This window comes from Trichosurus vulpecula, chromosome 8 (assembly GCF_011100635.1).
Source record: "Trichosurus vulpecula isolate mTriVul1 chromosome 8, mTriVul1.pri, whole genome shotgun sequence".
Lineage (NCBI taxonomy): Eukaryota > Metazoa > Chordata > Mammalia > Diprotodontia > Phalangeridae > Trichosurus > Trichosurus vulpecula.
In genome coordinates, this window is record NC_050580.1 from 253,333,559 (window position 1) to 253,349,254 (window position 15,696).

General features: G+C 38.0%; 1 protein-coding gene across 2 annotated transcripts in view; it reads right to left on the reverse strand.

The window, feature by feature from the left end:
• The window catches only part of PPP4R3A (protein phosphatase 4 regulatory subunit 3A), a 68,588-nt gene that overhangs the window by 36,013 nt on the left and 16,879 nt on the right, over positions 1-15,696 (reverse strand). For both annotated transcript variants that reach the window (XM_036734866.1, XM_036734867.1), the window contains exon 2: positions 8,198-8,253. In XM_036734866.1, coding sequence (XP_036590761.1) covers positions 8,198-8,253 — 56 coding nt within the window. The remainder of the gene's footprint in view (positions 1-8,197; positions 8,254-15,696) is intronic.

Here is a 15,696-nt window from a genome sequence, read left to right on the forward strand (position 1 = left end):
CTAACTCCACAGCCAATAGTAAGAGCTTAAGTTCTGGTCACTCAGATGACATCTGACTATGGCTAAAGAGTGCATAAAAATGGAAGACAGAGCTATTTGCTTAGGGCTCTCACTCTTGGTGGTGCCCTGATGGGGAGACTCCAGGCAGCTGTAGTTAAGAGCCCTCCAGCTTGTTGGGACTTTGTTAAACTCTGGTAACTATGAATTGAGATTTGCATCAGACAAGGTCTATCTGTTGATGTTTGTAATTTGTTTGTATTTACTCTGAAGTTCAGGGTGGTGCCTTTTTCCCCTGAACTGAGTGAATGATATTTGTATGCTGGATTAAAGTAAGATCTTTAACCCTTTAACGTTGCTTTCCTTAGTGAAGCAGATCAAAAGAACTTGGGCTTGCAGCATTCTGTGAGCTGGTTGTTGTTGGTTTTACACCCCCACAGCAGCTGCTAGCCTAATTGTAGAAGCTGGAAACTAAGAGTCCATCATTTGGGAAATGACTGAACAAACTGTGGTATCAGAAGTATAAGGGAACAGAAGCAGAAGAATTGACGAATGACTCTGGACACTTAATGATCCTGGACCTCATCTAATTTCCTCACCTATAAAATTAGATGGAAAGATTTATATGAACTGGTTCAGAGCAAAGTAAAGAGAATCAAGAGAACAATTTATAGAATGAATCACCATAAAATAAAGAAAACACTGAAAGACATCAGAACTCTGATCAATGAAAGAATCAATCTTGAGGATGAGGGTGAAATATAGTCCCCTGTCCTCTTATTAGAAACACAGTGGGAATATAGACATAAAGTGAAGTTTATCTTGTTAGACATGGCCAAAGTTTTTTGGGGAGTTAACCATACTTCTTTATTATTAGGAAAGGCACTGGGGAAGTGTCAAAAACATTTATTTAAAATATGTGGTTATTCACAACTTGTAGCATTCTACGTAAGCATTAGAAAAGGTCTGACCTCAGGAACATGATCACTGCTCTGGGATTCAGGGGTTTACTTTTATGAATTCACCGCTATAGGGAGCAGCTAATGTGGGTTGATTTTGGAATTATAATCTGCTGGTTGAAAATAAATTTTAATCTCAATAATATTTTTGGAAACAAATTAATGACACAATACTATGTTTTCATAGCTATGACCATAAATTTAATTACTGAGAATCACAGAACATAAACTGAGAGGATATGCACCATATTTTGCTCATTTTGTAACCCCAGCAGAACAAAGCATAAAGCCTTATACCTTTTCAGCTACAAATTAATTCTATAATGAACAATTCTGTTAGTTTGAACTGTTGCCAATATTTTGGAATGTGGTGAAGGTAAATGGCTTTTAAAGTAGGAAACAAATGGTGCTACTAGGGGACAAGAAAACATGGGCTTTATTTTAGAAAGAGTTAAATTTTATATGGAGTTTATCAAACCAAAATCACTACATATATATTCCTATTCAATTCAATGTAAGCCATTAAAGATTAGAAAAAGAGCCAGCAAAGGATATGACAAGGGCTGATATGTAGAGTCTAGTACACTACAGGAAGTTATGCCCTAATACAAAGTATATACAAAATCATTTGAGGGAAAATTTTTAAAATTACAATGGGTATATAAAATTTCCTTGTTTATAAACTTAGGCAAGTTATTAGTGGGATATCTGGTAGTGTCAAATCATATAATCAAAAACTCTCAGACTTCGAAGAGACCTCCCTCCCAGCAGAGATCTGTTTGAAAATTTGTGATGATGAACTCTCTACATACTAAGGCATTCCATCCTACTTTAGGTCAGCTGTGATTTTTAAAAAGTTTTACCTTAGACAACAGAAATTTGCCTCTCTACAACTCTAACTACAAGTTGAGCCAAGCAAAATACATCTAATTCCTTGTCCTCACGCAAAGATTTTAAGACTATCTATTGGGAATATTGTGGAAAGGATTTTGGGGTTAGACTAGATAGGCATCAGAGGGCCCAACTATTGATAGAAGCTCATTTAACTACCCAAAAAGAAAAATTACTTTGGCAAGCATTCAAGCTGAAGGAGCAAAGATAACCCCATCCAACTAAAACCTTGTGAGTTGCAATACCATCTTTTCTATTGCCTTGTTGCATTATGTCTACAAGTCATGATCATTAAGCCTCAATTCCACATTAAAAACTGGAATACTAGTAACAAAGTTACTTTGATTCAATTGAAACATTTATCAATCCCTGCTACATGCTAGCTGCCAGGAATACAAAAATAAAAAGTAACAAGTCCTTGCCCACAAAGAGCTTATAGTCTAAAGGGGAAAGAGGTAAGATACAACAGATACATCAAGATGTTTAAGAAAAATTGCTGTGTGTCAGATCCAAAACAGAGATTCAGTCTTTTAAGGAAACAGTAAGAATAAGACTTTCAGTTGGGAATTCATGAAAGGCATCATGAAGGATGTGGCATTGAATCAAGTCTTAAAAGAATTAAAGAAATGCTTCAATAGGCAGATACAAGAAGAGACTGTGGGTCCTAGTTGTGGGGGACAGCTTGCAAGAATGCACTGAGGCAGGAGAAATCATGACAACAACAGCCAGAATGTGGAGTGCAAAGAGTAAGCAATATATGTATAAGCAATGACACCAGACTATGAAGAATGAAAAAAAGGATTGTGAACATCTTTGTAAAATAAAATCAGGGGATAAATAATAAATCTTAGACACCATCTTTCTCCCACAGTTAGATATAGTATCAATACTATCTTTTGTTTTACATTTTAAATGCACAGATTTGACAAAAAATGCTATTTACCTCCTAATAGAGTTGACAAACTCAGGAAGGAGAGTAAAAAATAGTTTTCAGGTGGCAGTTGGCAGACTTCTCAACCCACAAACACCAAAGACAACAGAGAAGAACTGCAGAACCCACGAAATAGTGGAGGGAAGCAGGGCTCCAGCCCAGGACAGCCTAGATAGTCACTGGGTGAGGTCTATCATGCACGGAGCTGGGAGGAGAGTCCAGCCTGGGCGGCGGCAGGACCAACCAGACCAGGAGCCGGGCAAAACAGGCCCTAGCGCCCTGAATCAGTGAGCTGCAGCAGTTACCAGACTTCTCAACCCACAAACACCAAAGACAACAGAGAAGGTTAGTGGGAAAAGCTGCTGGGGGACAGGGTGATAAGAGTTCACGGTTCAGCCACAGCCCAAGGGCAGCGGGGGAGTGGCTGCTACAGAACTACAGCTGCAGTTGCTTCGGGCCTCAGGCCCACCTGGTGGGAGGAATTAAGTGGCTGATCAGAGCAGGAGTGCAGAGCCTGCTGAAGATCCGAGTCCAGTCTGGGTTGGGGGTTCTTGGGGAAGGAGGAGTGCTGCTGTGACAGAGCTGGCTGTATAGAAATAGCTCTGAAATCAAGAGTGCATCCCCTCAAGCTTGGAACAAAGTACTCTTTACAAGCAGTCATACCCCGCTGAAAAACTCAAGGGTCAAGTAAGTTGGCTGAGAACATGGCCAGGCAGCGAAAACGCACTCAGATTCAGTCTCAGACTTTGGAATCTTTCTTTGGTGACAAAGAAGACCAAAACATACAGCCAGAAGAAGACAACAAAGTCAAAGAGCCTACATCAAAAGCCTCCAAGAAAAACATGAACTGGTCTCAGGTCATGGAAGAGCTCAAGAAGGATTTGGAAAAGCAAGTTAGAGAAGTAGAGGAAAAAATGGGAAGAGAAATGACAGTGATGTGGGATAACCATGAAAAACAAGTCAATGACTTGCTAAAGGAGATCCAAAAAATACTGAAGAAAATAACACCTTAACTCAAATGGCAAAGGAGCTCCAAAAAGCCAATGAGAAGAATGCCTTGAAAAGCAGAATTAGGCAAATGGAAAAGAAGGTCCAAAAGACCACTGAAGAAAATACTACTTTAAAAATTAGATTGGAGCAAGTGGATGCTAGTGACTTAATGAGAAATCAAGATATTATAAAACAGAACCAAAGAAATGAAAAAGTGGAAGACAATGTGAAATATTTCATTGGAAAAACCACTGACCTGGAAAATAGATCCAGGAGAGATAATTTAAAAATAATTGGACTACCTGAAAGCCATGATCAAAAAAAGAGCCTAGATATCATCTTTCAAGAAATTATCAAGGAGAACTGCCCTGATATTGTAGAGCCAGAGGGAAAAATGGAAATTGAAAGAATCCACAGATCACCTCCTCAAAAAGATCCCAAAAAGAAAACTCCTAGGAATATTGTCACCAAATTCCAAATTCCAGAGTTCCCAGGTCAAGGAGAAAATACTGGAAGCAGCCAGAAAGAAACGATTTGAGTATTGTGGAAACACAATCAGGATAACACACGATCTAGCAGCTTCCACATTAAGGGCTTGGAATACGATATTCCAGGTTTATGGAGCTAGGATTAAAACCAAGAATCACCTACCCAGCAAAACTGAGTATCATGCTCCAAGGCAAAATATGGACTTTCAAGCTTTCTCAGTGAAAAGACCACAGCTGAATAGAAAATTTGACTTTCAAACACAAGAATCAAGAGAATCATGAAAAGGTAAACAAGAAAGAGAAATCATAAGGGACTTACTAAAGATGAACTGTTTTGTTTATATTCCTACATGGAAAGATGATGTGTATAATTCATGAGACCTCAGTATCATAGTAGCTGAAAGGAATATGCATATATATGTGTATGTATATATATATACATATGTGTGTGTCTAGGTATATATATCTATATCTATCTATCTATACATATATAGACAGAGAGCACAGGGTGAGTTGAATATGAAGGGATGATATCTAAAAAAATATAATCAAATTAATGGATAAGAGCGGAATATATTGAGAGAGGGAGAAAGGGAGAGATAGAATGGGGTAAATTATCTTGCATAAAAGTGGCAAGAAAAAGCAGTTCTGTAGGAAGGGAGGAGGGGGCAGGTGAGGAAGAATGAGTAAATCTTGCTCTCATCGGATTTGACCTGAGGGGGGAATACCATACACAGTTAATTGGGTTTGTTACCCCACAGGAAGGAAGGAGGAAGAAGATAAAAAAGGGGGAACGACAGAAGGGAGGGCAGACAGGGGGAGGAGGTAATCAAAAACAAACACTTTTGAAAAGGGACAGGGTCAAGGGAGAAAATTCAATAAAGGGGGATAGGTTAGGAAGGAGCAAAACATAGTTAATCTTTCACAACATGAGTATTGTGGAAATGTTTTACATAATGATACCCATGTGGCCTATGTTGAATTGCTTGCCTTCTTAGGGAGGGTGGGTGGGGAGGGAAGAGGGGAGAGAATTTGGAACTTGAAGTTTTAAAAACAGACATTCAAAAACAAAAAAAAAAAGTTTTTGCATGCAACTGGGAAATAAGATACACAGTACACAGGCAATGGGGCATAGAAATTTGTTTTGCCCTGTAAGAGAAGAAGGGAAAGGGGATAGGAGGGGAGAGGGGTGACAGAAGGGAGGGCTGAGTGGGGAATGGGGCAACCAGAATATATGCCATCTTGGAGTGGGTGGGAGGGTAGAAATGGGGAGAAAATTCGTAATTCAAACTCTTGTGAAAATCAATGCTGAAAACTAAATATATTAAATAAATTAAATGAAATAAATAAAAAATAAAAAAAATAAAGAAATACTTTTCGGACATGGTTAATGCAGGAATTTCTTTTTAACTATGCATATTTGCTACAAAGGCATTTTCCCCTCAATTGGGGCAAAAGTAGAAGGGAGAGAACAGATCATTAATTGAAAAAATAAAATAAACAAAATGCAAAGAACAAAACCTACTTTACTGACTTTGTAAGGTACTCAGGTCAACAGATGCACACATGCACTTCAATATTATTTGAGTACAGTGATTGCATTTACTTTTGATCTCAAATTGTAATAGTAAGAAGGGTGGGACCTTTTTTTTTTTATACTGTTTTTTCTTTTGGAATGCTAAGATAATCAAGTAACTTTGAGTTTTGCCTTTCAAATGTAATGGCAAGCAAAGTGGGACTTTTTTTTGTATTTTGTTTGAGTGCTTCTCAGCACTAAAGCAATCAAGTGCCTTTGTTTCAATCAAATGTCTTTGATGACCTGCTAAACCAAAAGCTTAGGTCACATGGGTTTGAGGCCCATGGTTGTGCCACCCTCTGACCCTGAACAGGGTATATAAGCTCTGAGGCTGGCGTTTTATTTTTGGGCTCTCAATCACTGGAAGAGTGTCATGTGATTTGACCAGACAAGACTCTGGGTAACCGTTAAGGAGCCCCCTCCCAGCTTTGAAAACCCAGATGTTGGTGTTTCTCTCTCTGGTAAATGTGTATATGTTGCTATGGACAGATAGAAGCCTGACTGCTGATTGATGTTATTTTGCTCTGTTTTTAAAGTTTCTGTTTGTATTTGCTCTGAAGTTCAGGGTGCTGACTTTTTTCCCTGAACTAACTGAATGATACATGTATGTTTAATTAAAGTTGCTTTCCTTAGAAAAGCAGATCAAAGAACCTGTGCTAGGAGCTCTCCTGTGTGCTGGTGTGTTGGTCTCACACAGCCACAGCAGCTACTAGCAACACTGTTGTTATACTCATGAAGATTCACAATGCTGTAACTGGCAAAGGCTGCAACATTCTACAGTACATGTGGTTATCAATCTAGATGTGAATCAATTTGAATTTTTTCATGCAAGAATTTAACTTTTGCAATTCTGAGGTGCCACATCACACCTATCGGACTGGCTAACATGACAAAACAGGAAAACGATAAATGTTGGAGATGTGGGAAAACTGCAACACTAATGTATTGCTGGTGGTTACTATGAACTGATCCAACCATTCTGGAGAGCAATTTGGAACTATGCCCAAAGGGCTATAAAACTGTGGATACACTTTGACCCAGTAATACCACTTCTAGGTCTGTATCCCAAATAGATCACAACTATGGGAAAAGGACCCACATGCACAAAAATTTATAGTAGCTCTTTTTGTGATGGCAAAGAATTGGAAATTAAGGGGATGCCCATCAATTGGGGATTGGCTGAACAAGTTGTGGTATATAAATGTAATAGAATACTACTGTGCTATAAAAAATGATGAGCAGGTGGAATTTGGAAAAACCTGGAAAGACTTACATGAACTGATGCTAAGTAAAATGAGCAGAACCACTAACAGCTACATTGTGTGATGATTGACTTTGATAGACTTAGCTCTTCTCAGCAATGGAAGGATCTAAGACAGCTCCAACAGACTCACGATGGACAGTGCTCTCCACATCCAGAGAAAGAACTTCGGAGTCTGAATGCAGATGGAAGCAGACTGTTTGCTCTGCTTTTCTTTTGTTGTTTTGTTTCTTGTGGTTGCTCCCATTAGTTTTAATTCTTCTTTACATCATGACTAATGTGAAAATATGTTTAATATCTTGGGGAGAAGGGGGGGGGGAGGTTTAAAACTCAAAATCTCATGGAAGTTACTGTTGAAAACTAAAAATAAATTATTAAAAAAAAGGATTCAAGTTTTTATTTCTACTTATAGTATATATGGACTCTAGTCCCTTTAGTGCTCTGCAGCAGAACTTCTGCCAATCTCCTGTTTTAAGAAGGTACTAATGAGAGATACAAGTCCAACATCTGAGCAGTGATACTAAGGATTAGCACTTCAGTAGCTGCTTTGTCATCCCTTTTGCCTAATGGTTGTACCCACTTAAAATCTAGACACAGAAGTCTCATCTGATATTGTATTCTGAATATTATTTATTTAAGTTCTTCAAGGATCTATGATTCTCTTGGGATGGGCACTCTTCTCCACTAAGTGGATGCTATCCCTCTAACCCTAGAGTAAATGCTATTTAATAAGTGACCAGTGGCCAAAAAGTAGTCACTTTGCACTCAATCAAGTGCTGAGACCCTCTAAACCTGGAAAGAATGGGTGCTAGACGAAAGGTATACAAAACATTACTAGATCCATACTCAGAGCCTGTAGCTTAGTAGGACTTCCAGAATTTGGTCCATCCAACTATGGAGGTCATTTTTAATCTCACATAGTCACCCTACATGTTACAAATGTTAAACAGAAATTCTTTCCATATCAGAATTTAGAAACCATATTGTGTAGTTGTCCATTATGAGACTGTCAGCAAAGGTAAGGCAATGATACTACCTTCTAATTATTTCATGGCAACTAATTCGGGTTAAGATAAGAAAAAGAAAATGAATTTCAAGTATTACCTGCTGCTTCTGGTATGCAGTGTTAGGATTAATTTTGGACTCCAAAAGTAGAGAACCTAGAGTAGAGGAAAAAGTAAAAATTAATAAATACAGTTCACATTTTCTTCAATTACGTTACAATTTTAAATAGTCACCATAAGCTGATCATACTTCATAATTTATGTTCATTTTTTTACATAATGCAAAAATCAGAAGAAATTAGCTAAATATTCACTTCAAGATTTTACATGATTAAAATGTCAACACGCGACCTTAAAAATGCTTATACTTGAATGTTCTTTTTAAAAATTATTCATGTTCAGGCTCTAAAACTACCTAGACATAACCAAGTATACACCCTATGCTCTCAGAGCCTCCTTCCTCTTCTGAAAAAGAATACTTATGTTACCTACTTAATGGTGCTGGTATGAGAAAGGTACTTTGTAAACTGCATTTTTTTCATGAATTATGATAAAGCATTATACTCTACAAAAGACAGAGAAAATATGACCTGGACTGAAATCTAAAAGCTCCAAGCACATCATTTAACATGGTATAAGCAACAGAAATCCTTATTCTAGACCATGATTTAGTCAATGATAATAGGAACTGATTGCATTTTGACTCTCTAAAGCCTTGAAGCCGTAACTGTTATTTGATTTTTTTTAAAAAAGATCATTCGTATTAAGTTAATTGTACTCCTCAATTTCCTCTCTACCATAAGGGGGGGAGGGGAGAAAGCAACCACCTTCAGGCAATAAGTGCTGGGTGGGAGAGAAGGAGTAAAGCACACTTTACACTACATCCTAAGACTCCCCAAAATAATATCTGGAAGCCTAGAACTTAAGACAAAAAACAAAGTACCGAAGACTTGGTGATAATCCCTAGCTAGTAGGTAGACAGGTTTCCGCTTAAGCTGCCTCTGATTTTATCTCGCCTTACTCTTATCAATACACAGATCACTCTAAAGAAAGACACCACAGATTGGGAACAGCAATGGGAAGAGCAGTAACTCTTCAGACCTTCAGATTTGTTCTTAGTATCTCAGACACCAAGAATACGACTACAGAAGACTATTCACCGGACATGTATTAAATATCTACTGTATGGAAGGCATTATGCTATAAGCTGAGTATGTGAAGTTGAAAGCCTACAATCTAAGGGAGAGAAAATCCATATTAAGTATAAAACAAGATACTATAAGTGGGTGGAGGGGATGAAGGAGAGATCCCAAATGTGGTAGAAAAACTTGGAAGAGGAAGAAAGTAGTTTCAGATGGGGGAATGAGAAAAGACTTTGGGGTAGAAGTAGAACCTGAAATGAATCTTCAAGTAAAGAATGATTTTTGACAGGCGGATATGAGTTTTTTCATTCCATGAACAGGAGAGCAGACTGCAACCTAGCTGTTGACTGGCTATGTGTATCAAAACACGCTTCTATGACTAGCCAACTCTCAGATTAAACTTCATCTTAACTAGCCATATTTCTCTAGCCCTCAACCAGGATACCATGGCCCAGCCAGCACCTTGCCATATGTCCTATATCATAATCTCTTCCCCCACTCCCATCCCTTTCAGTAAATAACCAGTGTTACCGTTGCCACTAGAAAGGATGCGACTCTTTGACTGCTCTACGGCTCCACTCAGAATCCCTGTGATTCTGAGTCTTAGGCTACAAAAGCTGAGCTTTCTTCCCTGGACTCTATGCCCAGCTCCTTTACACCATACCAGCCCTGTCAGTCCTATCCCTCAAGTGTCTCTATCCCACTTTATTCTTTCCTTTCATTGTGTCCTCTGAAACCAGGTTTCTATTGTTAATAAACTACCGTTCATGTTATGCCTCTTCCCCTCATGTTCCTTACACCTCTGAGATCATGAAAATCTGGCTCCACCTAGAAGACTACATTCCTGGCCATCCTTCTCCAGTACTGGATGTCATGACCCACTCTTCCAAAAGGCTAGAAGAGAATGGGGAGTAGACATGCTTCTTACTCCTCACTGCCACTTCCAGCAACTCTCTTCTACCACAGTCATCCAGCAATCTCACCTGCTTTAAAAAAAAACTTTTCTTTCCACTGTCATCAGCTTAAGGTAGCAACCAATTTCTCTCTTCCCTTGAACATGCAAATTAGAAAAAGTTTGCCCTTATTGGTTGCTTTCATTTCACCATTTCTAACTAACTTTTCAACCCATTAAACTGTGGGTTATACACTGAAGCAGTCTGAAATTGCTTTCCAAGGTTAGAAAAAGACAGAATTTGGGGTTAGAAACCTCAGTAACCATCTAGTCCAACATTTACCCCACTATATTTAACAAGTGATCATTCAGGTGCTTGCTTGAAAACCTCTGGTGAAGTGGAAACCTGCTATTTCCAAGGGCAGTCCATTCCATTTTTAGACAGCCATAATATTATGTTATGCAAAGTTTTCCCCCGCTATAATTAATCAAGCCTAAGTTTTCAAAGGAAGAAATCCAAGCTATCAATCACCACATGAAATAATGCTCTAAATCACTAAAAATTAAGAGAAATATGAATTAAACAACTCTGAGATAACTCTTCACACTGATTAGATGGCAAAGTTGACCAAAAAGGGGGAAATAAAAGATGTGGAAGGGGCTAGTGAACTGGTGAAGCTGTGAACTGATCTAGCCATTATAGAAAAAAAAATTGGAACTATGCTCCCCAAATGATTAAACTGTGGAAATATCCTTTGACTTAATGATACTGATTCTAGCTCTACACCCCAAAGAGGTCAAAGAAAGAAGAAATGGACCCATACGTATAAAAATATTCACAGCAGCTCTTTTCATGGTGATATAAAATTGAAACATGGAAGCTCATCAATAGGTGAATGGCTGAATACATTATGATATATGACTAAGATGGAATACTATCGTGCTGTAAGACATGATGAAGGGGGATGGTTTCAAAGAAACCTGGGAAGATATGTATGAAGCGATGCAAAGGAGTGAGCAAAAACAGAACAATTTATATTTAACAACAACATTTTAAGTATCAACAACTTTGAAGGACTTAGGAACTCTGAACAGCATAAAGACCAACTACAATTCCAAAGGAGTCAAGATGAAACACTACCCACCACCTCCAGAGAGAGATGACGGATTTAGAGTGCAGACTGAGGCATACATGTATATATGTATATACATGTGAATATGTATGTATGGAAATGGCTAATTAATGCAGAAATTTGTTTTGGTTGACTAACATGTTTTTAAAAGGTTTTGTTTTTCTTGCTTTCTCAGTGGAGGGAGGAGGAAGCAAAAGGGAGAGAATTTGGAGCCAAAAATAAAAACATATTTAAAAAAGAAATATACTCCAAAACAATTACTGTTTGGGGTGGGGGGGGGGGATTAATCAATTCCTAAAGTTGCCTCACCATGATCTCTTTATTGCTAAGCAAATAGCTCTTCCCTCACAACCCCCAGTACTCTGACACTACTGACCAGTATTCTGGATTCTCTCCTCTTTCTAGGTTTTCATGAAACTGCACTCTTTCCATTCACTTTCTATTTGTCCAAATGATTCTTCTCAATATCCTTTGTCTTCAAGAACACTCTACTGGGTTCCTTTCCTAGTCTCTATCTATACTCTTCTGTTGGTAATTCTATTAGCTTCTATGTATTTAAGAATTATGTCTATAAAAGATTTCTAAATCTGCACATCTGACCCTCTTCTCTCCTGGGCTCCAGTTTTATATTTTTCAAATACCTGCTGAACACTTTTCCCCTAAACCTGCCCCACTCCTAATTTCACTATTTTTGTTGAGGGTACCATATCCTTCCAGGCACACAGAATGAAAGGGTGACCTAAAAGTCACCCTTCAACCTTTATCCTTCAAATCCAATCAGTTGCAAATTCTTTTCTTTTCTATCCTATGAACAAGATACCTCCTTCACTGCAGTTGGCGGCACAGTGAATAGTTCAATAAACCTGGAATTAGGGAAGACCTGAGTACAAATCTGTCCTCAGACACTTACTAGCTGCGTGACCCCTAGGCAAGTCACTTAACCTCCGTTTGCCTTAGTTTCCTGAAATGAAAAATGAGAGTAAAAATACACCTAGTTTGCAAAGCTGTTGTGAGGATCAAATGAGATCATATTTGTAAAAAGTACTTCACATCATGCCTGGCACATGGAAGGCACTATATGAATGCTTCTTCCTTTCCCTTTCACTCTTCTGGTCACCAACCTGGTCCACAGCCTCATCATCTTTTGCCTGGATTACTGCAATAATCTCCTAACTGGCTTCCCTGCATTCAGTCTTTCTCTTCTCAATTCCATTCTATGCATAGATAATGTTATGCTTAAAACACATGTCTAACCATATCATCCCCCCTGTCTTAAGAAGCTACAGTGGCTTCTCATAGACTTAGGATGAAATCAAACTCTTTGGGCATTTAAAGCCCCTCACAATCCGGCTCCAATTTATCTCTTAGGATTGATTATACATCATGCTCAACCCCAACAAATTAGCTTGCTTCTACTTCTATGCCTTTTGCACAGGCTATCCCCCATGCATGAAATCCACTCACCTCCTTATCTCTGACTCTTGGTCCCCCTAGCTCCCTTCAAGATTAAACTGAAGTGTCACTTCTCTCAAGACTCCTTTGCTGATTCCCTGTTTTTGCTTCCTCTTCATAGTAGAATAATTTTGTAAATAACCTGTATTTACTAATCTAAATAATTTGTATCTACTAAATACAATGTAAGCTACTTAAAAGCAGAAGACTGTCTTATTTTTGTACACCAACATTCTCCTGGTTTGAAAGTGAGAATTTGTTTTCTGAATGCAATAGAAGAAACACTAACAATAAAGTCTGATATTTATTAAAACACTAGTAAAAACTAGCTTAGGCATTTAAAAAAACAAAGTTAGGGGATATTAATTTCTCTCACTTTTTACAATGAACTGAAGAACTGGTTTCTTCCTTTTAGCTGAAATACAGTATCTAAACCTACTTTCTTAAAGAGGAGAGGGGTGTAAAAAAACAAATGGAATTGGCACTGAACAGATAAATGTATATAAGTCAAGATAATTTCTATTGATACTTATAATTTCCCCCAGCCTCAGTACAAATTAATCTCTGAATGTAGAAAATTTCTGAATTTTTTTACCGTGTACAACTGTCTAGGGCAGGAGATCAATTTCAATACAAGGATTCAACAAGTTTTTAAGACTGCAAATTAAGTCATTAGCACAGTGCATTGAAAATTGCAGAGGCATCTGAAAAACGATCAAAAGTGGAAAAGTAATTTTCCCTTGAAATCTGAGTATTCTCAACACAAGATTAACGCACACAAACTATTTTATAAAATTAAACGTACAATTTATCAGTCTTGAAGTAGTTTATTAAAATTTTGTCACCCTTGATTCAGAACAGGAGAAAAAAGTACACCATCAGACTTTAAGACAAACAAACTTGGCTGGCATAACACCTGACTATAACCTAAGTTTAAAACTGAAATTATATGAGATCTATAAAATCAAATGAAGTTCTATGTAATGGATCATAAAAATATAAGTCTTCCACAAAGAGTACTATTAGAACAAAGACTGCAAATTTTTCTACATATACCCTTTCAATCTCTCTGTCAGCCTTCTAATCCCCACTTACTGATACTCAACAAACATTTAAACTAAGCCTGGGCCAAGCACTCTGCTAGACACTGGGGGAGAGAGCTTAGGTAACACAGGACCCTTATGGCATTTGCTTTCTAGAAGTGGAATGACACCTGGTTTAAATAGAACTGTAACAAAAGATAGACTCAGTCTTAAAACAGGAAGAAACTTTATAGGTCATTTAATCCAACTCCTTCATTTCATAGATGGGGAAATTGAGGCCCAAAGATTCTAAGTGATTTGCCCACAATCACAGAACTCATTCTCTCTCTGTGTGTACATGTGTGTGTGTTAAGTGCTACTATGTTCAAGACACTGTGCTGAGGACCTGAGGATACAAATAAATACACAGTGGGAAAAGAGAAGGCAGTAATAACTGGGAGGCATTCTTAGAAGGAGGTGGCACTTGAGCTGAGACTTAAATGGAACTAGAATGGCAAAAAGAAAAGGTATGAAGGTGGTAGATGAACAATAAACAGGGCAGTTTGGCTGAACAGTAGAATGTGTGAGGGGAAGGAATGTCTATCAGCACAGAGAAAGACACTGCAATAGTTCTCCTCATCACAGAAGCAGGGCAGCATTGGAACTACCATGTCAAATCTGCAATATACAAAACCAAAAGCTTTGTGTAGTTTAGATCGACAATTTCATATGCTATTTTCTATTTCTGTTCATTGTATATGGGAAAATGCTCTTTTTAATATTTGACAAATTCATAATAATAAGAAGGAAAATTTTTTAAAGTCCAGGTTACAAGGTTACATGGGATGAGCAGCACAGTTACTATAGAAGTTGATTCAATAGGTCTTGATAATTAACTGGGGAACTGAAGGAAATCCAACAACCAAATTTCTAACAGAAGAGACTTAGGTGAACTAGTGGTAATGCCAGACAGAAATGACGAAGTTACAAGAAGGTTTTGGAAGAAATATGCTATATTTTAGAAGCAAGTATAGAGGATTTGGTTCTAAATCTCAACCCTGCTACTTTTCACCTGTATGACTTTAGACAAGTCACTTAATCTTTCTGGCTTAATCTACTCACTGGTTTAAAAAAAAAAGGGGGGGGGGGTGTTGAATTAGACGAGTTCTAAGGTTCCATACAATTCTAAAACTATGTATGACACTATGAAAGATATCCAGGGAAAGATTTTCTAGCAGGCAGTTAGATGTGCCATTCTCAAAGTCAAAAAAATTTGGGACTGGATTGATTTTTGGAACAAGATACAATTACCTTTTCAACTCATATATCTCATTGGTTGCCAAAAGCTATTGATTCTAATTCCACAGCATCTCTCAAACGTGAGGAATTATACCTTTAGATTTAGAAGGGACCTAAAGATCATTTAAGCTAATCTTACAGATGAGGGAAACTGAGGCCCAAAGGGGTAGGTAATTTGTTCAAGGTCACACAGATGGTGAAAGGTATCCAGGTCATCCTACTCCAAAAGCCAGTGCCCTTTTTATTGTGCTTCAATGTCCCTGTGTCACCCTTTCCATCCCAAATGCTACCCAATCAAGTCAATCTCTCATCACCACTTTTCTGACTTTCCTAGTTAAGTTTCCTAGATTTCCCATCTATCATTACGCACAGGTCTGACTAGTTCAATCCCCTGCTCAAAAAACTTTAGTGGCTCGCCAATGCCACTGAATATAATACCAATACCTAACTGTCATTCAAGGCCCTCTAAAACCTGGCTTTTCAGATTTTACCTTTTCAGCCATATCAGATATGTCCTCCTCTTTGTGCATACACTCCCAAGTGCTATTATTCGATCTTGTTTATGCCCTCTTCCATCATGGTGACTTCACTAATGCTATCTCTGTACCTAGAATGGAGGGACATTTCTAGTCACCCTGATCTATATCTTGCCACCGGAC